The 22592-nt window shown below is 42.8% G+C and overlaps 1 protein-coding gene across 3 annotated transcripts in view; it reads left to right on the plus strand.

Moving 5' to 3' along the window:
* sez6l (seizure related 6 homolog (mouse)-like) overlaps positions 1-22592 on the plus strand; it is a 112278-nt gene that overhangs the window by 24062 nt on the left and 65624 nt on the right. For all 3 annotated transcript variants that reach the window (XM_086301848.1, XM_086301850.1, XM_086301849.1), the window contains exon 2: positions 21510-21956. In XM_086301848.1, coding sequence (XP_086157974.1) covers positions 21510-21956 — 447 coding nt within the window. The remainder of the gene's footprint in view (positions 1-21509; positions 21957-22592) is intronic.

Genomic DNA, 22592 nt, shown 5'->3' on the forward strand with positions numbered 1-22592 from the left:
TCCTATCAGAGAGCGCATGGCTCCTCCCGAAAACCCCCAGTGTCTATATGCATTTAAAATTGAGGGTAGGGCACCAGCGCCAGAGGTGGGTTGGAATACACCGACCATCCTCTGGATGCTGTAAAACGTGCCCACCCCCAAGGCCCTATATGTATGTGTTATGTGAGAGTGTGAGTAATGTGGATGTCTAGGTTGCAGAATAAAATTGAGGCACAGGCGGCCAGAAGGGGACAGAGGGGGAGTGCCTCCCCTGCACCCTGGTGACATACCTGCACCCCAAGCCCTGCGTGTGTGGGTGGTTGTGGTAGAGCGGGAATAGGGAGGCAGCTGAGGATGGGGAGGGAAGAAAGGGAAGGGCAAGCGGCCCCTCCCTGGGGCCAGCTCCCCCGCTGACCCCCAGTAGGCACCCCCACACTCTGGAACCCACCAGGGCAAGGGGGCCCCGCAGCAGCAGCACTGCCCAGCCCCACAGAGTCCGGGGCAGCCCACCCGACTCCACCCCAGAGAAAACTGCACCCACCACATCATCCAATCATCTCCCAAACTACACAAGACAATAGACACCCAGGTTGAGTTCATTCTCTACCTCTCCTATATCTCTCCCCCACATGCAGAGTGAGCTCCTGTAGAGAGGAGACCACCTGCATACATATAGGATCTTGGGGGTGGGCACGCTACACGGACTCCAAAAGACCATCAGGGTGTACACCTCACCTCTGGCGTTGTTGCCCACCTCTCAATTTTAAATACACGTAGACACTGAGGGGTATCAGGAGGGGCTGTGCTGCTGCTGCTCTCTGGCAGGTAGCTCCACGCCCTCCTGGGTTTTAAATGCACCTTAGAACACACATGCATAAACACTACATATGAGTGGGCGGAGGGAGGTTTTGGAGTCTTCTCTCACCCCCGTTCTCTGCGACCTGCTGGAGCGGGGGGCCAGGAGGAGGAGTTGGCCGTCCGACTGGGGTCTGGAGTGTGGGGCCTCCCTGCTGCTGCGGAGTCGGGGCGGTCTGCTTCTCCCCACCGCAGGGAAAAGGGAAACACCTTCGGTCACTCTGGCGCAGCTGGCTGCCGGCGGAGCTCTGGCTTCTGCTCCGCGGCTGCTGAGTGAGCCCTCATCTGGGACTCTCCTCAGCTCTTTCTGGGACAGTGGCGCGGCTGCCCCTCTGTTGGTCTTCCTTGGTCTCTTGTATTCTGGGGGCCTCTGGATGTCTGGAGTTTTGATCTCTTCCATACTTGCTTCATGCCCTGGTGGACGGGACTGTGGCTCCCCACACCCTCTAGCAGATCATTACATGAAGGAACCTTTTAAAAACAAGCGCGTCCATGCTCACAGGTGTACACACGGGTGCTCACACACACAAACTACACCCTTTTTGGCTCCTACCTCAAAGCACACTGCGCTGTCGATCTTACGTGCTGCACAATAATGTTTAATATTTATTATTTACTGTTATATTCCCATAGATCATTGTGATGTTGTGTATTGTATTGCTCTCGTTTTCTTCTGCTTGCTTTCTTTTTTCTTTCTCAACAGGTGATCCAGGTGATTGATATATGTATTTTTTTTTTGTCTGCTTATTTAGTTGGTTTTTGTTTTTTTGCCCTTTATCTCCATCCCTCTTCTCTGCTGTTTTTCCCCCTCTTCCTTTCTCCCTTTTCTTTTCCTCATTCAAGTCTGTCCCCGTATCTAGCAAGTGAAAAAAATAAAAAAATAAATAAATAAACAATAAAAGGTGACTCAAATGGACCATTACGGCAAGGCTGGGATGGTCAATTTGGTAAAGTAAATCCGTTGGGCATCTTTCTTCGCCTTTAGACAACAATTCTGATGGCAAAAGAGCCAAACGGGACAGGCAAAAAAAAAAAAAAGAAGCTAAACAGAGAAAAATGACTGTGTCATATACATGATGAATAAACTTATATGAAGCTGAGACCTCTCTGCATTAAATCATACTTGTTATTAATCCGTGGCTCTCTTCCACAGCATGTCTTTTGTGTTGCCTTCATTCTCTCACCTCTGCTGGAGGTTTCTTCCTGTTAAAAGGGAGTTTTTCTTTCCCACTCTCACCAAAGTGCTGCTCATTAGGGGGTCATATGATTGTTGGGTTTTTCTCTGTATGTGTTATTGTAGGGTCTACCTTACAATATAAAGTGCCTTGAGGTAACTGTTGTTGTGATTTGGCACTGTGTAAATAAAACTGAATTGAATATGGTGAACATATTGATCAACATTGGCAACATTAACCAAAAAAACATTTTTATTTATTTACAGTGGCTTTGTGCCTACTAGATAAATCTAAAGAATAAATTGAAACTGTAAAGCTTGAGGCTGTAGAACAAAATATTACAGAGCTAGAGAGAGAGCCTGTTTCAGATAAAGGTCGATCTGAATCTAGTATTTTTCATGTAAATATATACTGATAAAGCCATAGAATACACCTAGGATGTGCATGACCTGTTCTAATATTGTTCTAAACATTTAAAAAAAATCCCGTACCCTGAGAGAACCCACCCAAACATGGGGAGAACATGCAAACTCCACAAAGAAAGATCCTGGCCTGCTGGTGGAATTGAACTCAGGACCTTCTTGCTGTGAGGCAACAGTGGGAACCGTGTTGCCTCTCAGTTAAAAATTAACAACATTACATTTAAAACAGAAAGTACTCACTGTAACACTGAGCTAAACACTCCCATCTTCAGTCTAGACAGGAAAGCACAAACATTTGTTGTTGTGATGGCCATAATGGATCAGGCTACTCAAAGACTCAAAATCAATAAAACTGTCTCTTGAAATAGATGCAGCTATCCTGATCACTCTGAGCTATAGTCAGTGTTCTCATTTTCAACTAAACTTTTGTCAAGGACCAGCAAGAGGTCCTTTTCATCTGATCATTGTGATCGAGAGGTCACCCAGGTATCACTGTACCCTGGCGAGCTCCCAAAACAACTTATGCTACAGCTATAGCCTTTGAAACATCAAAGCTTTCCCAGACAAAAGGCACACGCATGCTGCCTCATGACCTTTCATGCTATTGCACATGTGACCTTTCACAGCAGATACATTCGAGCCAGTTAATCAGTTGTAAGGAAAAATGATTGCTAACCACCAGGTTAAGAGTCAGTTTACCACTTTTGCTGCAAGTAACAACAGTATAGGTGGTGTTAGGTAGGGTTAGGTAGTTAATTATTAATATTAACAATAAAATTACTAATATCAATATCCATGAAACTTTAAGTTTACTAATATAACAGATCTGAACTTTTATTTGATGGACATCCTAGCTCTTATCTCCTTCATAATAGTCAAAGGAGCTTGCAAAGAAAAGCTGAAGAAGAACTGAAGAAGCTTCTCGGATGAGAGGTGAAATGTCTTCAAGCAACTTAAAGAAGTCCAGACGCTTTTCTTTGCAAGCTCCTTTGACTACGATGACCTGCATGACTGAGAACCTTCACAGACTCCTTCATAATACATTGGACATAATGCTAATATGAAAAAACACATTTAACTCTAAGAGAATGACTAGGATACTGTTATTTATGAGTGTACTTGTCATGGTCCTTCAGTCCTCCTGTGCATCTCTGTCATTTCTCTTTTCCTTTCTTCATTTTGGTTTTCTCTCTCTCTCCCTCTCATCATGAATGTGTGGTGTGTTTGTGTCTAACCATGCCTTATTTTGCAGGGGAGGGATCCTTCTGGGATCTCTGCCGTCCTCCAGTGTACACCTAACGCAATCAAGCCCACTTGTTTGTCATCGGCTAATCAGCTGGCTTCTACTTATACTGACAGCAAACCTTCAGTTTTCGCCTGAGCGTAAAACAATCCTCAGATGAAGAGATGAATTGATGTTTTTCTGGTGCTGTAACACCAGCTGGAAAACAAGCTGATCGTCAAGGGTGAAAAATGTGAGTTTCACATTGACTCAGTTTCCTACCTAGGCTACATTGTAGAGAAGGGGTTGATCAGAGCTGACCCAGTGAAGATCAAGGTGGCAGAAAAGGCCCTTTCTCCTTTCGAGGATCTCATCATTTCTGCACCCATCCTCATCCAGCTCGTTACCACCCAACAGTTAATCATGGAAGTAGACGCTTCTGATTTCGCGGTTTGAAGACATCTTATTCCTCTGCAAAGAAGGCAAAATGCACCCTTGTGCTTTTTCTCTTATTACGTAATACAACTATGATGTGGTGAGCAGAAGTGCTGGCAGTCAAGATGGACTTAGAGGAGTGATGCTGCTGGCTTGAGCTGAGTGGATCCATTAATTAATTTGGACTGACCACAAAAACCTTGCATACCTGAAGCGGCCAAGTGACTGAATTCAAGACGAGCCAGGTGGGCCCTCTTCTTTGCTTGTTTGAATTTTGTAAACACTTACCAACCTGGCTCCTGGAATGTCAAACCAGATGCCTTATCCTGACAATTTTCAACTGCTGACACTACTGTGGAGGAGATTACCATTCTGCCACCGTCCTGCATCATTGGTTCTGTCCTGAGAAATCGAGTCATTGGTCCGAAATGCCCAGCGGGACGAAACCTACCCAGGTAACAGTCCTGAGTCATCCACTTGAGACATACGGTGGTTATGAACAAAATTATGCTCAGACTTCAGTTGCAAACATCCTAATAAGCCCAGTGAGCGCCAGGAGGCTCCTTCTTGGATCTGTCCTCCTCCAGCGCACACGTGAAACAATCAAGCCAACCTTTTCATGATCTGTTAATCATCTGACTTCTATTTATAGTGAGAGCAAACCTTCAGTCTTCAACTGAGCATTGAACAAACTGTGGTAGTGAAACTTCTTCTGATCTGTAAGTCTGCTTCCCTGTTGTTTCTCTGATTACTTGCCTGTCTTCTAGTCTGCACAGAAGCCCCAGCATGTATCTCTGGAGGAGAGGAAATTGTGTGCAAGAGATTTATGGAGAAGAGACTGTTCCTGCGCCAAGAGTGATCAGACACATTGGATTTTCACGATCAGACAAACTTGCTTTGTTGACCTTTGTGTAAATAGAGATTGTGGATCTTCCCTTGATCACTGTAAACATACTCACTGAATCTGATCTTCTAAGTCTTGCGTTCAAGTCTGGCCTGCACATTGGTTATGACAATACTAATCCCTCTTTTAATTTAAAAGAAAACTAGAAACCCTTCAGTGTTGGGTAAACTATTCTAATGATGTGATGAGCACACTCATGCCATTAATTTGATTATGTTTATATTATTTGCACAGAGAGCTAAAGAAATTGACTTGGATTCATCAACCATAAGAACATAAAAGGTGATGGCGGGTCAGTTGGTGTTTTGAATGCACAGTCATAGGTGTGGCCAGGTATAATATTGATTCCAAAGTATTTTAGCACAATTTACTTTATTTCTTTCGAGGACACCACCCACTCTGATTTCATTAGTGGTAAATATTGGTAAACTAGGAGATATTAGTAAAGCCAGAATCAAATACCAGCTATTGTCTTTAACTAACTTGTGAATGTGTGAAGAGCAGAGATTCTGGCAGGAACTTTGCCATCCCAGCCATGGCGGCAATCCCACCTTACTAGGTTTAAAGTGTTTAATCTGCTGAGTGGTTATTTTCTTGCCCCAGCAATGTCCTCTAACCTTTTCTGCTCAGTGTTCAGAGGGTAATGCACTGCTGCTCAGTTGCTGTTACTATTTGTTGTTGCTTTTCTAAAGATAGTATTGATACTGCAGTTCCAGCAGTTTTGGTGGAAAGCAAGAAGGGTAATTATTTCCTGCATTTTGACTGAAGGTGCTGATCACTGAAATGTGCTGCTCTAGTTGCTTGGAGTGGGATAAAAATTTGCAAACGCATTTGATAACGATTTAAATGAAATGTAAAGGTCTTAAAATAAGACCTTATTTCGATTAAATCAGTGAGTTTTAGTCTGTGCAGTGAGTAAGAAGTCTCTTGGCTGACAATCTCTTCAGAAAGCTCAAGACAGCCCCATCAAATAATAGCTGTCAAATAGTAAATGTCACAGCACATTTCCCTCAAACAAACCTCAAAAAATGCTACAAGTCTGCCAGCCATCATCATGTTTACTGGGTAACAACAGTAACACAACCTGTGCTTTAATGGTCAGGTCTGGTTTTTGTTATTTGCCCAGTGACCGAATGAAATGAATTAAGTTGCAGAGTAGCTATGGAAGCTGTCGGCACATTACTTGAGAATATGACAGGAAATTAATTATATTATATCTTCAGCAGACTTTGAGTTTTAAACCAAACTCAAGGATACATGTTGAGCTTCTCATGATTCTGTTTAGGAGCGTTTCCATTTGCTCTGTCTGTAAAGGACAGTGTTGGGAAGGTTACTCTTAAAGTGTATCCCACTACAGATTACAGAATACATGCCCCAAAATGTATTTTGTAACGTATTCCGTTACGTTAGTCAATGAGAGTAACGTATTCTGAATACTTTGGATTACTTATATTATCATACTTTTTATAACTACATGAATGTACTATTGCTGTGTGATTTATTACTTTTACTGAAGGTTATTCGCCATACCAATACCAACTAGATTTTTAAATCTTAATATAAAATGAGTAACAGTAGGGTGGACATTAGGTAAGGCTGCACTTTTAGCAGCGATCTTGTATACAAAACTATTCCGCGGGTATATGAAACAGGTCTGCGGCTCAGAACCGTAAAGACATAACCGTAAAGTGACCTCTGGCTAAAACATCAGGTTCTGTGTCGGGCTTGTAGCAGAAAACTAGCTTTACTTTGTTCTCTGGGTCAACTTTGCTAGCTAGAGACAGAGAGAGGTGAGAGACAGAGAGAGGCATTGAAAGGCTGCTCCAACTGAACTTATTGTTTCGGAGGAAAACACAAACACAGTGTACAGTCGAGTCTTAATAGCTTACTTACAACTGGGCTTGTCAGGCACTCTTTTTGGTTGCAGAGGTTATTATTATATTTACTTCCAGCTCCCGTTTCTTCTCGGTGACAACTCGTACTTTGTGACTCCCTCCTTTTTTCTCCCTCCCTCGCTTACAGACACATAACGGGAATGGCAGTCCATTCTCCCTGCAGCACGGACTACACTGCCCATGAGGCTACATTCTTTAGGGCTATGCCTGTAACACTCTGCCTATTGCCTTCATATCAATAAATTTTTTTGAATAATTTTTTAAAAATATTTCTTCACGTCATTAAGTAGAGGTGACATGGGCCGCGAGATTGAGACACATACATTAGAGCCTCTTAATGCGTGTTTTGTTTGGGTTTCCACCAAAAATAGAGAGAGCATAGCCTAATGGAACAGGAAAATACCACTGTGTAATCCATTCATTTCAACAAAGTAACTGTATTCTGAATACCACCTTTTTAAACGGTAACTGTAACGGAATACAGTTACTCATATTTTGTATTTTAAATACGTAACGGCGGTACATGTATTTCGTTATTCCCCAACACTGGTAAAGGAACATGTCTTTCTCATTAGAAATCATTGCTTACATAGTTCAAAGTCAGATGATGCCACTCTTCCCAGAAAGAGGGTAACTGGAATGAGTAGAACAACAAAATAAAGGTTTGAAGCATTCACTGGAGGACAGTTAAGGACAAAGCAACAGTCATCCATGGCCCAAACACTTCCTAGAAAAGTCTATCCACACTATAAAGCTAACTTAACAACACATGGTGTTCAGGTAACAAATTGCTTTACTGATATTTTACCACAATTCTGTTTTCTGCTTTTATTTTCTTTTAATCATATCATAAATGTGATTTAGAAACACACTCTCACAGACCATTATAGTGCATTTCCATTGTGATTGTATGGCAGCTCTTATTTTGCCATGCAGCCCAGTCACACCAAAAAGATCTGTTGTTAGGCTTGTTTCCTTTATTTATCTCAGTGTGGTATTTAATCTGTTTTTCATCTCAAGCTGTGAAGACAAGTCAGACAGAAGGTACACAGTCTCTTCACTCAAAATATACATCCAGTAATTCTTACTTTCCCCACTTAGAGACTCATTTATTCTATGCTGTAACATTTCCCATTGATTCTAGTGTGTTGTTTCATATTTTGCAGGGTCAAGCGCATATCAAAGATGTTCTATGAATTCATGCCTTCTTTTTTAAGGTCTTTGTTTGAAGAACAAACCAAATGGAGTGTTCACGTTTGTTTAAGAAGGAAAGAAGGGCTGGACTTAACTTTTTTGAAGGTGTTTCTCCTTTCATTCAATAGGTTTCTGAAGAAGTATACTGTAAAATCTAATTAGTTCCCAGAACTCAAAAAAACTAAGGAAACTCATTGCCTCAAAAAAATTGAGTAAAGCTTAGCTAAAAATGACTAAATTAGGACAACTTATTTATTTTGAGTACTCTGTACAAGCCCATTTGCTCCCAGAACTCAAAAAAATTGGATCAAGTTTACTTAAGATGACCAAGTTAGGGCAACTTATTAATTTCGAGTACACCGTACAACCTCATTAGTTCCTAGAACTCAAAAAAACTAAGGAAACTCGTTGCCTCAAAAAAGCAAAGTAAGTAAGTAAAGCTTACTTAAGATGACTGTTAGGACAACTTGTTCATTGCAAGTCTGCAGTATTAAGAATAACTTGATATTTCTGACTGTACAATACTAATTGTTTACCTACTGACAAACATTTCAAGTTCAACTAAATGAAAAAACAATTTGTGGTACCATGAATGAAAGAAATCTCCGTCCCGGGTTTCTCCGTGGATCGGGTTTCCTCCGAGGGGTGGGCACCTATAAGCAGAGTTTTGTCTTTACCCTATAAGATTCAAAATTATTCAAAGTAACACTCAGGTATGCCGTTCAGCAGGTTAGTTACAGCGCCGGGAGTAGCTTGGGAGAACAAGGAAACACAGACTGCTTCAGGTTGCTTTCCCAAAATCAACTCAAAGGTTTATTCATCATACAACAGTTTATATAGAGGAAAAAGGTTCGTGTGTCAGCAGATTCTCAGTTCAAACCGGTACAGACCAAATAAGGAAGCGTCTTCCTGCCCTCTGAGCAAAGAAGTATCCTTTGTGTAGTTTATCAGTTCAGCTACAATTTATGATTATCCCAGCAAAATACACTCCTAGACATAGAATACAGAGTTCTTTCATTAGTGAATTCTGAAACAAACCACCTGGCCTTTAACAAGCTCTTTTCTAGGAGATAAAGACGGGAGGATGGGAATAAGGAAGTGATCTCTGTGGTATTTTCGACCTTGGTACCAGCCTGTGATTCTTACACATTAATTCTTGGGTCACAGAGAAAGAGAAAAACAACTAGTAAATGGGCCTTATTGAGTAACAGTTTTCCTGTATAATATCACTATAAAACAATATCCTGTAAATGCTACCATGGTATCAAAATATCACAACAATGAATATGATAAAAAATAATTAACAACACTTTTTGTAATGATGTTAAAATCAGCCCAACTTTTATTTTCAAATGCAAAAAAGTATAACAGCCAACATACTGGACACTGTTCTCTTGAACAACAAACAAACTCGCGAGTTGAGAGCGAAGAGAGGTGAAACCATCTCATTTGTGCCTTCATATTGTATGAAGTATGAAGGATCAGACTGAACTGTTGTGTTGTTCAATCATTTGTCAGACTGTGTTGTTCAGTTCAGTCATCTTACGATTTTAATATATTACCACTAAATTTATTAACTGATCATTGGTTGGTATAGCACCACTCTATTAAAAAGCTAATTCTCCAGGCTGCAGGACAACAGGTTAACTGGTGTCTGTCAGCAGTGGATGAACTCAGAATTTTGTAGCCAGTGTCAAGTTTTCCAGTTTTAACAGTAATGAGAGATGTGGGCATGTTTGTGAGTGTAAGCTGGTCTTCATTGTGTGTGTGTGTGTGTGTGTGTTAGTAGGCGGGTAATGCATTCTGTTTTATTTTCATCTTTTTTCACTTTTGTTGCGATGCTTAGGTACCTTTCTCAACCTCCGCTTCAAGTCAGTCGGCCTCAGGTTTTCGTTTTTCCTTAACCCGATTTTCATGCGTCCCCACACTAAAAACAGTTTCATTGATCCTCCATGTTCTCTTCTCCCTCCTTGTTATATTGTTCCTCCTTCCCACCACTGCTGTCTGTCTCTCCCACATCCTGCAGCAGTTCATAGTTGTGTGCATTATCAGCAGTCATGTGGGCAGTTTTTCTTCAACTTTGTCTTGTTTTTCTCAGTTCCTTCCATTGAAACTTTTACTCCATGTGTGGCAAATCTAAAATTCCAGCTCCATTCACACACAGTGATATTGCGGGTGAACCTTCCAATTCCCATCTTGTGATTGGGAGAGCATGTCACCATCCATGATGGTGTTTGTATATGCTGCTGGTCTCCCAACCCTTTATTGACTAAGTATCATACAGGCCGCCTGGACCTATTTGGTAATTTTGTCTGTAAAAGGGCCAGAAATTAAGTGAATGTTTTTGCCTGTTTTTTTCAGAATAACCTCAGCTTTCAATATCATTTTACATTATTGTATTGTTAATACAATGGAACAATAGTCTAAAGTAAAAAAAACAAACAAAAAATTGACTTGTAGTTAAGATTTATAGTTAAGTGGAAGCTGATATTCAACATGAACAAAATGTAACACAACATCAACTTGCTCTGGAACTGTATTTTGTCATTAGAGAGAGGTTAGTTGTCCTTGAAGCTTGTTTTTCAGGATAAGACGTACATGGAGGTGAAGCTGTGAAATATTCTGTCAGGGTAGGTGTGGAAAACAGCACGGCTCCTTTTGGAGAAGGCAGTGGATTTATTTACAGTGCGGTAAAGGTGCAACAGTTCAATATATATGTATATAAAGTGATGGGTGCCCAGGTGTGGTCTCCTCCTTCTCCTCTTAGCAGTGCTCGTGACCGTGAAGTGAAAACACACGTAGTGACTCCTTCCAAAACAGTAATCCCAAGTGGCTGTCCAGCTCCTGTGATCTCTCTCCGTTTCCCTGCTAGTGGCAAACACACGCAGAGTAATTAAACAATCCTCAGCTCAACGTAAACTGCCACAAAAAAACGTCTGCGCTGCTCTACCGTGCTTCACACAATGATCCAGTGCTGACTGAAGCTTGATCGCCCTGTTAAGAAGGCAGCGCTGGAGATTGCGGATAATTGGCTACAGCTGGCCGGCTCCGATCTGCAACAGGTGCGGCCAGCCTCAGTGTGGGAACACTCTCGGGAATGCTCGTCACCGCTCGGAGGTAAACAATCCCTTTACGAGAGAGAGAGTGGAAGAGAGGGGGAGGGAGCAACACGCACACAATAACACACGGGCAGGCAGCCTGGCGAGGGCTGTCGGACCATGACAGTACCCTCCCTTTAACGGGAGCCTCCCGGCGACCGACCAAACTTGTCTGGGTGCTGCCTGCGGAATTCACCATATTGTCATCAAGAATAGCAGATCGCGGCACCCAGCAACGCTCTTCCAGACCATACCCCTCCCAGTCCACCAAATATTGGAAGTCCCTACCGCGTCGCCTAGGGTCCATAATCAGTGTTATGGAATATGCAGGTGCGCCGTCAATAATCCGGGCAGGTGGTGGGGACCCAGCAGGTGGGCACAACGGGCTGGTCTGGACTGGTTTCACCTGAGAAACACGAAACACATTATGAATCCGCATATTGCGGGGCAGAGACAACTTCAACATCACTGGATTGAGGACCGAATGAACAGGGAAAGGCCCAATGAAGTGGGGGCCCAGCTTTTTGGACTCAGTCCGAAAGGGAATGTACCTGGTTGAGAGCCATACCTTCTGGCCAACCCGGTAAGCGGGCGCTGGGGTGCGGCGACGGTCTGCCAAGCTCTTGTTCCGTTCCGCCGTCCTAAGCAAGGCCGCCCTAGTTGCCTTCCAGGCGCGCCGACATCGACGAATATGATGTTGGACAGATGGTATGGCAAGCTCACCCTCCATGATGGACAGGAGCGGAGGTAGGTAACCTAGGGAGGCTTCAAAAGGTGACACACCCGTTGCAGTCGACGTACTGGCGTTGTGGGCATATTCAATCCAGGCCAACTGCTCGCTCCAAGTGGACTGGTTAGATGAGACGACACAGGCATGGCCTCCAGTTCTTGATTCGCCCTCTCTGCTTGGCCATTCGTCTGATGATGAAAGCCAGAAGACAAACTGACCCGGGCCCCCAGTACAGCACAAAACTCCTTCCATACCCAGGAAGTGAACTGGGGCCCTCGGTCCGACACAATGTCCTGGGGAATGCCATGTAAACGGAAAACATGCTGGGCGAGGAGTTTAGTAGTTTCCAAGGCAGATGGGAGTTTAGCCAGGGCCACAAAATGGGCTGCCTTGGAAAAGCAGTCAACAATGGTAAGTATAACAGTATTACCTGAAGATGGTGGAAACCCGGTGACAAAGTCCACCGGTAGAGACCATGGACGGCTGGCGACAGCAACTGGCCGTAACTGACCCGAGAGTGGAGAGCTATGAACTTTGTTCTGAGCGCAGATGGTACACGCAGTGACATACTCTTGGATGTCTTTCACCAGAGCAGGCCACCAGAACAAGCATCGTAAGAACTTGATGGTACGGTTCTTATCTGGGTGGCAGGAGAACTTAGCTGTGTGTACCCAATGAGTGACCTTGCCACGGACAGCTGTGGGAACATACTGTCGGCCCACTGGGCCCGAACTGGGACCAGGTTCCAGTTTCCTCCCTGATCAACTTCTCAATCTCCTACGTCACCGCACCCACCACACAGCTGGCCGGGATGATAGTCCTCACCTCCTCCTCCTCCCCCTCCCCAATGGGAGCAAACTGGCGCGAGAGGGCATCTGGCTTGGTGTTACGCGACCCTGGCCTGTAAGTGATGACAAGATCAAAACGAGTAAAAAACAAGGCCCACCTGGCTTGCTGGGCGTTGAGGCGTTTGGCTGTCTGCAGGTACGACAGATTCTTATTGTCCGTCCAGACCAGCACCGGATGCACACTCCCCTCCAGCCAGTGGCGCCATTCTTCCAAGGCCAACATGTAAAGGAATATGCAGGGAAACAAGCGGGACCCCCAATCTCCTGGCTAAAGTCTCATCCATAAAGCTTTGTTCCGCGCCTAAATCCACTAGTGCATTGCAGGAATGAGTTATGGACTGAAAGATAAGTTTGGCGGGGCAGCTGAGGTGGGGTAACACATCTCCCGTCGCACCCATCAGTAACCCCACCGCTACTGACGGGCCAAGTCATACAGTTTTATTAGTATTATTTATTCAGCCTGGCAGTTTCTTCTTTCTTTCCAGACATAGTAAACCTCTAAATATAAACGTGAACATTAACATGAACCCGAGAAAACCAAGACTTGAGAAAACATTGATTCCAGGAACATGATGCGAGGAAGACAGACGACCCGACAATGAATAAAGGGAGAAAGGGGACTTAAATATACAGAAGGGTAATGAGGGAAGTAGAAACACATGGGGAACACAGCTGACACAAATGAACATGATGCCGCTCAGGAAGCAAAACTAATCACACTGAACATTGAACACAAGACTGTCAAAATAAAACAGGAAACGTAGAGGGACGTAAGATGGGACACGCAAGCTTGACAGAAGGGTCGAGGGAAAGCAGATATGAGAGACAGAGAGAGGGAGCAAGGGAGAACGAGAGGGAGGAAGCACGAGAGAGAGAAAGAGGAGGAAGCATGAGAGAGAGATTTACAAAAAGACAATAAACTTAAAGCTGGTTCAAATGACACAGAACCATGGCACAGTAGACAAAAGTGTTTCTTTCCATGTTTAAAAATTAATTATTAGCTACATTTTTGTGACAGATATAGTAGATAAATCTTTAATATATTTTTTTTATATTTATTGAATGGTAAACTAAAAAGTACCTTGAAACAATTCTTTCAGCCATTATTGTTCATGTGTGAGTGTGTGGCCCCTAAAGTTAATGATAGCTGAGAGAGAATTACTGAAGTTTTGTTTCATGAAATGCACTCTGTTTTATGAAATGCACTCTCTTCATAAACAACTCAGCAGATCAAGTTGATGCCAAAGAGCTCAATTTTGGTTTCGTCTGACCACAGCACAGAATCATTTAGATATTCACTGGCAAACTTGAGATGGGCCTGTACATAGGGATGGGTATCGTTTAGGTTTTATCCGATACCGGTGCCAAACCGGTACTTTTGAAACGGTGCCGGTGCTTAAACGGTGCTCAAACCGGTGCTTAAAGAATGGAGAACACAAAATTGGTCCAAAAACCTCTCATGTTCAGCTGTTTTTTTGTAAAAGGAAAACAATGTTAGCCTTTTCTGCAGCTATGGGGCATATATGGTATCACTCTTGGCTGGAAGCAGTGCTTAAACAATGGAAAAAACACAAACTTTGTCCAAAAACCTCTCATGTTTAACTGTTTTCCACTTTTTCTTTGGTCATTTTAGCCTTTTTGGCCAGGGTGAAGGGAGTATCTGCCATCAAACAAGAAGACAGCCGCATGTAGCTACGACGGTGTTTGCTAGTTCACCTTACATGCATTAATGTAATAACGTGGTTAGCCTACTCAACGTGAATTACACACGAACAACATTAAGCTACTCACGCAGAGAAGAACGGCGGCTGCTGCCATCATCATCCGTCATCATTTCTGCTACACTGGCAGGGCTAGGGGCCAGGACTCTATTCTTTGGGTTTTTGGGGGATGTTGCTCCGGGTCCGATAATTGGCAACCCACCCGCAGTAGATGTGCACGGTGTGAGGTATCGCAGCAAGCTATCAAATACGGCGCATTTCTCGGCTTTAAAAAAAAAAACGCTATGCGTCGCCAGGTGTTTCATCGGATTTGAGGTGTTACCTCCTTTGACAGTATCACAGTATCAGCTTAAAGCACTTGTTGCTGCTGAGTTTGCATCTTTTGCTGTGAAGTACAGCCAGACTTTTGACTGCTTCGCCTTGGGCATTTTTAATCTGTAGCTCTGCTCTAAAAGAACGTACGTACCTGGACCCGCCTACTATCCTCGGAAACGTAAAATGATTGGCTAGAATCTAAAGTGTATCACAGCTCAGGAAAAAAAAAGCACCGAAATAAAGCACTGAAATGTGCGCTGCTTTTCGGCCTGGTTACTACTGTTTATGTCAGAACCGGTGCCATCGTGGCACCGGATACCGGTACCCATCCCTACCTGTACATTTGTCTTCTTGAGCAGGGGACTTTATAGACAGTGTGTTACCAATTGTATTCCCTTATCGTAAGAGGACTGGTAGCTCCCCTTACGATAAGGGTTCAGATCGCGCGAACAGGTGTGAAATGTGTGTGTTTAGTTAGTTAGTTTGTTTGCTTGTTTTAATCAATTTTAAATCATGCTTTTTATTTGTTTTTGTTTCTAATGTCTCTGTAAAGCACTTTGAATCACCTTGTTGTTGAATTGTGCTATACAAATAAATTTGCCTTGCCTTGCCTTGTGGCTGTGGTCCCATCTGCCTTCAGGTCATTAACAGGTTCCTCCCATGTAGTTTTATTTTGATATACCGATGTCTTCATGACCAGTTACACCATATCACGAAAAATCTTGCATGGAGCTCTGGACCAAGAACAGTTGATGTTCATTTTACATTTCTTCTATTTCCAAATGATTCCGCCAACAGTTGTCACCTTTTCACCATGCTTATTACTGATGGTCTTATAACCCATTCTAGTCTTGTGCTGTCTCTTGTCTCCAATGTCCTTTGACATCTTTGACCTTTGATCTCCCCTTTGGTCTTATCCATGGTGATAGAAAACATGGAATGGAAAAATTATTCTATGGACAGGTGTCCTTTATGCACATAATCAGTTGAATTCAGGAGTATCTGAAATGTATTAATTGGCTATAATATGTGTGCCACATGGGCACACCGCCAATCTGTGGGAACCACAATTTTGGCTGTGAATCTATCATTTTTTCTGTATCTTTGATCTCTCTCCATTAAAATAAAATTATCATAAAATTAGAGACTATTAATTTCTCTGTAATGAGCAAACTTACAAATGCAGTGGAAGATCAAATAATTACTTCCTGCACAGTAAACACACCCTGCAGACCATCCACTAAACTGGAGTAGAACCACCAGAAATCTAGTGCATGATAGACCCAGCAGGAAGGTCAAAATGAGCTGCCGAAATGGCAGTCATGTCCAAATGATAGAACCAAAAGAAAGTGTGTAGTGATGAACAATCAGGTGCAAGTAAAATATCAATCAGAGAATTCAGATCTGCTGCTGTAATCTAGTGAGATTCCAATTCCATTATTGATATAACTTACATATTCGATTCCTTATTGATTCCCTTATTGATTCTCAATGGCTCCACTTTGAGAGTCATCTCTAAACAGCATATCAAACATATTACATTCATGCAAAATAATTACATGCTTAGTGGTCAAATGTTTGTGCATGTTGGAGGTATTTCCCCTCTTTGTTATGATCAGTGTCATAACTCCAAAAAACTAAAGTAAAAAAGTTATTACACATATTACACAAAAAAATTCTTAAAATTAATGCAGTACATTACTTAATTACACCCAGGAGAAAGACAATTATTATACTACTCATTACGTTATTTGCATGTTACTGATTATCTGATACACACTGCCTCATAATTACCAATTAACAATATAAACCTACAGGCTACAGCCCTACACACCAACACAAATCCCTATCCTAGTGAGGACACAAGTGATCTTTCTCTTAGTATTTGGGTCTGAACACGAAGCTGAAAACACAAATCAAAGATGAAAACCAGCACAAAGAGACTTTAAAGTGATCACCAAAACGATTCTACTTTAGAAATATGAACAGGTAGAAACGGAGGCTGCAACCTGACTGTTCATCAGTTTGTTACCTGTTGAGCTGGAGCAGCGGGTGGCTTCACCACAAATGATGGCTTACTTTATTACAGTGCTGGACTACACACCACTATTTTCCTCCTCTGACACACAAACTGAAATCAGTTGATCATAGCGAGAGGGTAAGAACCAGTAAGTGAGATCGATAGGCAGGCAGACTAACGATTCCAAGGTATTGGACTACTGGGATTCTCATCCCTATTGAGGACATAGATCAACTGGTAAATCGAGAGCTTTGCTTTTACACTCAGCTCCCTTCACCAAAACGGGCTGGTGCAGGGTCCACATTACTCCAGCAACAACACCAATCTGTCTGCCTATCTCCCTCTCCCTTCACTCGTGAATGAGACCAAGAGATACTTAAATTCCTCCACTTGAGGCAGTAAATTCCTCCCACTTGGACGAAATGAGGAGGCTGAGGAGTGTGATCCCTCTATAGTTGGAGCACACCCTGCAGTCTCCACTCCAGTGTGCCAATCAATGAGGTATTGCCCCTGATCGCCACTCAACATTGCAGAGGCATGTCAACCAAGACAGTCCTAAAACATCCAGAGCCTTCAGAAACTCAGGGTGAACCTCATCCACCCCAGGGGCCCTGCCACCAAGGAATTGTTTCACTGCCTCACCCCCAGGTATAGACCCCAGTCCCCAGACTCTGCTTCCTCTATAGAACATGTGTCAGTGGGTGGGATTAAGGAGGTCCTCAAAGTATTTGTTCAGTTGAAGTCAGTAGCACTCCACTCACACTATACACAGTGCATGTAGAGCACCGCTTTCCCCTCCTGACTCACATGATGGTTTGCCAGAATCTCTTCGAGGCAGTCCTAAAGTCTTTTTCCACGGCCTCTCCGAACTCCTACCACACCTGAGTTTTTGCATTAGCCACTGCCCCAGCCGCATTCCCTTTGGCCTGTCATTACCTATCAGCTACCTCTGGAGTCCCGCAGGCTAATCAAGCCCAACAGGAGACCATCTTTAACCTAATGGTTCTAACTTAACCTTCACCTCTGGGATCTACCATCTAGTTCGGGGGTTACCACCACGACAGGCATCAACCATCTCTCTGCCCCAGTTCAGTGCAGCATGAAAACTGCAGCGGAAGTGCTGAACATGTTCCATTTGGACCTATAAGATGACAGAGTCCCCAGGTGGAGCCCCTTTAAGCACCCCGAGAAGACTAGGTACTCTGAACTGATGTTTGGCACTTAGGCGCAGACAACAGTCAGGACCTGTTCTCTGACCCAAAGGCACAGGGGAAAACCCTCTCGTCCACCGAGGAAAACCCCAATGCACAGACAGCAATCTGAGGGGATACTAAAATACCCACTTCAACCTGCCGTCTGTCACTGAGGGCAGTCACCAGACTTAGACAGAGCCCAGCCCCTCTCCAGGAAACTAGTTCCAGAACCCAAGCCGCCCAACTGTATCTAGCTGGTACCTCTTGACCTCATGCACTACCTCAGGCTCCTTCCCCACCAGAGAGGTGACGTTCCATGTCCCAGTCACTAGTAGTGATGGGTCGTTCGCGAACGAAATGGCTCTTAGAGCCGACTCTTTGACGTGAACGACGCGAGCCGGCTCCTTATCGCGAGCCGTCACGTGTTTTGTTTTTTTTTTTGGGTTTTTTTCTCTCACTCTCTCTCTCTCTCTCTCGCACTTTTTTCCCGCTTCACTTCGCACCTGAGCCTCGTGCTTTACGCTGGGCAGAGGGGGGAGGGGCGGTAGTTACACTCAGTAGCACAGGAACAGAGCCAGAGGGAGAGAGAGAGAGGCAGGGACAACAACATTAGAAAGGTATAGTAATCATCCACAACTATTTTCGGTTGCATATGATAAAGGATTCAGAAAGTTTATTCATGCGGGTCCATATGACAGAGAATGTGCATCTTCTTTTTGTTTTCATATTATAATTTATATTTAATTGTGTTGTGGTTTGCAGTGTTTTGTGTTGTTTTCACTTTAAATTTGTAAAAGGAAACAGATGAAAATTTAAATAGTTAAAAGTTGAAATGTGAATAGTTGATTTTTGTATTATATGATTTATTTATTACATTTTATGTGGAGTGAAAAAATAAAAGTATATTTACAGTGGCCCCTACAGACAAAGCACATACAAACTTCAAATCACGTACGAACTCTGAAGCATGTACAAACTCCAAAACACGTAAAAACACGTACAAACTCCAAAACACGTAAAAACTCCAAAACACGTACAAAAGACAACAGAAGTGCTCCAGGATGCTGGGCGCAGTGTTGAGCCTTTGTTATCTTGTGGCTACACAAGCCAGCAAGTACCAACAACCAGATTTGGTGTGTGGTAGTAACAGGTAAATGAACTTTTTTTTTTAATTATTTGAATATATATGAGTGCCTGTGTATAAATACACAAAGAATACACACATGCTTTCAATTGTGTAATTTAAGTGATCTAGTAGCTCTGCTTTGGAAGTTCAGTTCATGCTAGAAATGTGTTTTGGAGTTTGTACGTGTTTTGTCTCTAGGGGCCACCGCATATATTTATATATAAACATATACAAATAAAACCACTTTTTTTACGTTAGTAATTCCTTTTGTGCATAATTTTACATTATTGTTAATAATAAATTAATTAAAGCAACAAAACAACCTAAAGAGCCGGTTCGGAGCCGAAAGAGCCGGCTCTTTTTAGTGAGTCGAACCGAAAGAGCCGGATCTCTAAAAAGAGCCGGAAATCCCATCACTAGTCACTAGTGTTGGTAGCCGGGGATTGGGCCACCAGGCTCTCCACCCCTGGCAGCCGCCCAGCACACACTGCACCCGTCCCCAACGGCGCCTCCTCCTCCCCAGTTAATAGGAAAAGATTGAACCTATTTCTATGGGTCTGTGGTGTTTAAAAACTGCTGGATGAAGCTTGTTATTTTTTGTCACTGCATCATTAAGTGAATTACAGCTTCTGATGGGACTTGACAGGTTGAGCTCCTGTGGTGGTTCAAAATTATATCTAATAAATATGTCTATATTCTTCCTACAGGGATCCTGCAGTTGGTGAAAAGATGCATCTCTGGACATAATGATGATATTGATTATAAATTTTGAGATTATAAAGTGACAATACTTTGTCACTAACTAACTATAAGATTGTGAAAGGATGCAGAAAACCTAAGAAGGGATAGGTTAAAATTTAGGGGGTAACAGGTAATTTCCACTAATTTTTGACAACCCAGGTGACCCAGATCCAGGTATATACAGCAGTCTAATATGACTTAATCCAGAACGAAGTGATACTATTTTTGTATATGTTTGGCTTCTGGATCAGTATAATAAGCATAATTTTGTCTAAAAATATCACTTAAAGAACTTGAAAAAAACAAAACAAAAGCACACTAATACAGCAGATCTGTATCAGGAGCAAAAGTTTTCAGCATCTTTAGAAAACTAATGTTGCCTGCAAAGAATTCAGCTAAATGTCTGTGTACATGTTTACACATCTTTGTGAGGACAGAAAATTGGCATGCTACTATACTTGTGGGGATTAACAGTCACCTATGGGTACAAAATGCCCGTCCCCACAAATTTCAAGGCATTTTTGAGGCTAAAAATGTGGTTTTAGTGTCAGGGTTACAATTAGGTTATGGTGAGGTTTAGGATAAAGGCATTCATTTTTGATGACGGCTAGAGAAAGCATTAAATCAGTAAGATGTCCTCAGTAAGATATGAATACGAGGTTGTGTGTGTGTGTATGAGTGCTTGTATTGACAACTACTGCTGTGTAGCTGCCTAAGTAATCACAAGCTGTGAAAGTTTAAATGAATTTCTTGATGATGGTGTGACAAGTTGAGCATAATGCAGGTACATCTAGAAAAAAAAATTTCTCTTACAAAAAGACTATTTATTTTCTGTCTCAAGATGGAAAACGGCAAAATGAGAAGAAAGCTCTCAGAGTGTTGACAACACAGAGAGGATATTTTCACTGATTTATTTCCTTGTGATAAAAATGAGAGCAGCTGTGCTCTCTTAGTTCTTCTCCTGCTTGAGGAGTATGTAAATGACTATAAATTATTAAATCATGTTGAGGCTGCATCATGAGCACTTTTTAGGCCGGACTGTATGGCTGCTTATTGAGGGTGACTGCAGAGTGTTAGTGGCAGGAGCTGGAGGATGTAGGTGTAAATGCTGGTGTTTGCTGTTTTTGAACTAAGCTGCTGGAGATGGTATTTTAATCCTTCTCTCCTGTCATGCTTAACTGCCTTGTCTACTACAATGTATACATGTGTGTGTACTTGTTTAAACATCTTTGTGAGGACCCAAAATTGACATGCCTCTATACTACTCTAGGCTCAAAATATGGTTGTGGTTAGATTAGGGGTAAGGGTTAGGATGAGGCATTAATTTCTAATGGTTGGGATTAGGATAAGTGGCTAAGAAAAGCCTTATGTGAATTTGATGTCATCACTGAGATGTGAAAATGAGAGAGAGAGAGAGAGAGAGAGAGTGTACATGTGTGTATGTGTGCATGCTCATGTTGTGAATGCAACAGCTTAACTGGGACTAGCTGTGCCGACCAGATAACTCCACTCCTGATAAGACCAGCAGAACAGTGACAGAACCACCAAGAACCATACTCCCAACACTTTATAAAAAAATTTTCTCAACTGCTTTGCCAGTTCAAATGATTAATCCCCTATTTTCCATGCTTTTCAGATAAAGAAGTCTCCACAATAATGCCGTCTGCCAGGTCTCCAGTATTGCCATCAAGGAGCACAAAGCAAGGCAGCCCCAAAGAAAAAAACTCTAGTGCCGTGACTGGTGGTTTGCAACAATCAGTGCTGGCTCAAAAAGGACAACTGGTTTCCCAGAAAGGGGGCATCCTCCCTTCTGCTCTGCCACAGAACCTGCTCCCTCTTTTGGGCAGAGGACTTTCCATCAATCATACCCCGGAGCATCAAAGCAGAGGATTACCGAGGCGGGTAAAGTCCCCCGCATCAACTGCAGCATCAGGGCAAGGCAGCAGTCCAACTCAGCCAATTCCTACAGACGCACATTCTCGGATGCCTCACACAGAGAGGCACACCCCTGAGCAGGAGGCTGAGATCACCACTGTGAGCATGAGGCCAGACCTTGACGCAGAGATAGAATCAACTTCAGCAGGTATTTAAAAATAGTTACAACTTTGTTTAACTAAACGAAATATTTGTTAGGCTAGTTTTTTTTTTCAATAAAAAAAGACAGCGAGACACCAGATTTACTTTGCTGTAGTTATTCTTCCCGCTGTATCCTGGAAATTCCAAAAGCACCTCTAATGCATGAGCAAATCAGTTACAGGAAAGTACTTTTTGTCATGGTCCTGGGTCTGTAACCCAGTGTTTATTTGTACATTTTGATTCTGGTTTAAGTAATATTCTAAGATTTAGTGTTTATTAGACACAGCTTACGGCCATACCACCCTGAGCATGTCCGATCTCGTCTGATCTTGAAAGCTAAGCAAAATCGGGCATGGATAGTACTTGGATGGGAGATCGCCTGAGAATACCAGGTGCTGTAAGATTGGGGTGGCTGTGGCTCAGCTGGGAAAACAGGTCACAAAATAATTGGAAGGTTGGTTATTCAATCCCCTTCTGCTTCAGTCTGCATGCCAAGTACCCTTTGGACAAGATAATAACCCCATGTTGCGTGTGAATGTTAGAGAGAAAGAGCACAGAAATAAAGTGCTTGTGCAAATGGGTGAATTAGGCAAGTTGTCTAAAGCACTTAGAGTGCTCAGATAGAGTAGAAAAGCACTATATA

The sequence above is a fragment of the Aulonocara sp. 'chitande type north' Nkhata Bay genome, linkage group LG7 (assembly GCF_057382095.1).
Source record: "Aulonocara sp. 'chitande type north' Nkhata Bay isolate Kocher_YH1m ecotype deep benthic linkage group LG7, A_spYH_male_GT1.1, whole genome shotgun sequence".
NCBI classification, from domain to species: Eukaryota; Metazoa; Chordata; class Actinopteri; order Cichliformes; family Cichlidae; genus Aulonocara; species Aulonocara sp. 'chitande type north' Nkhata Bay.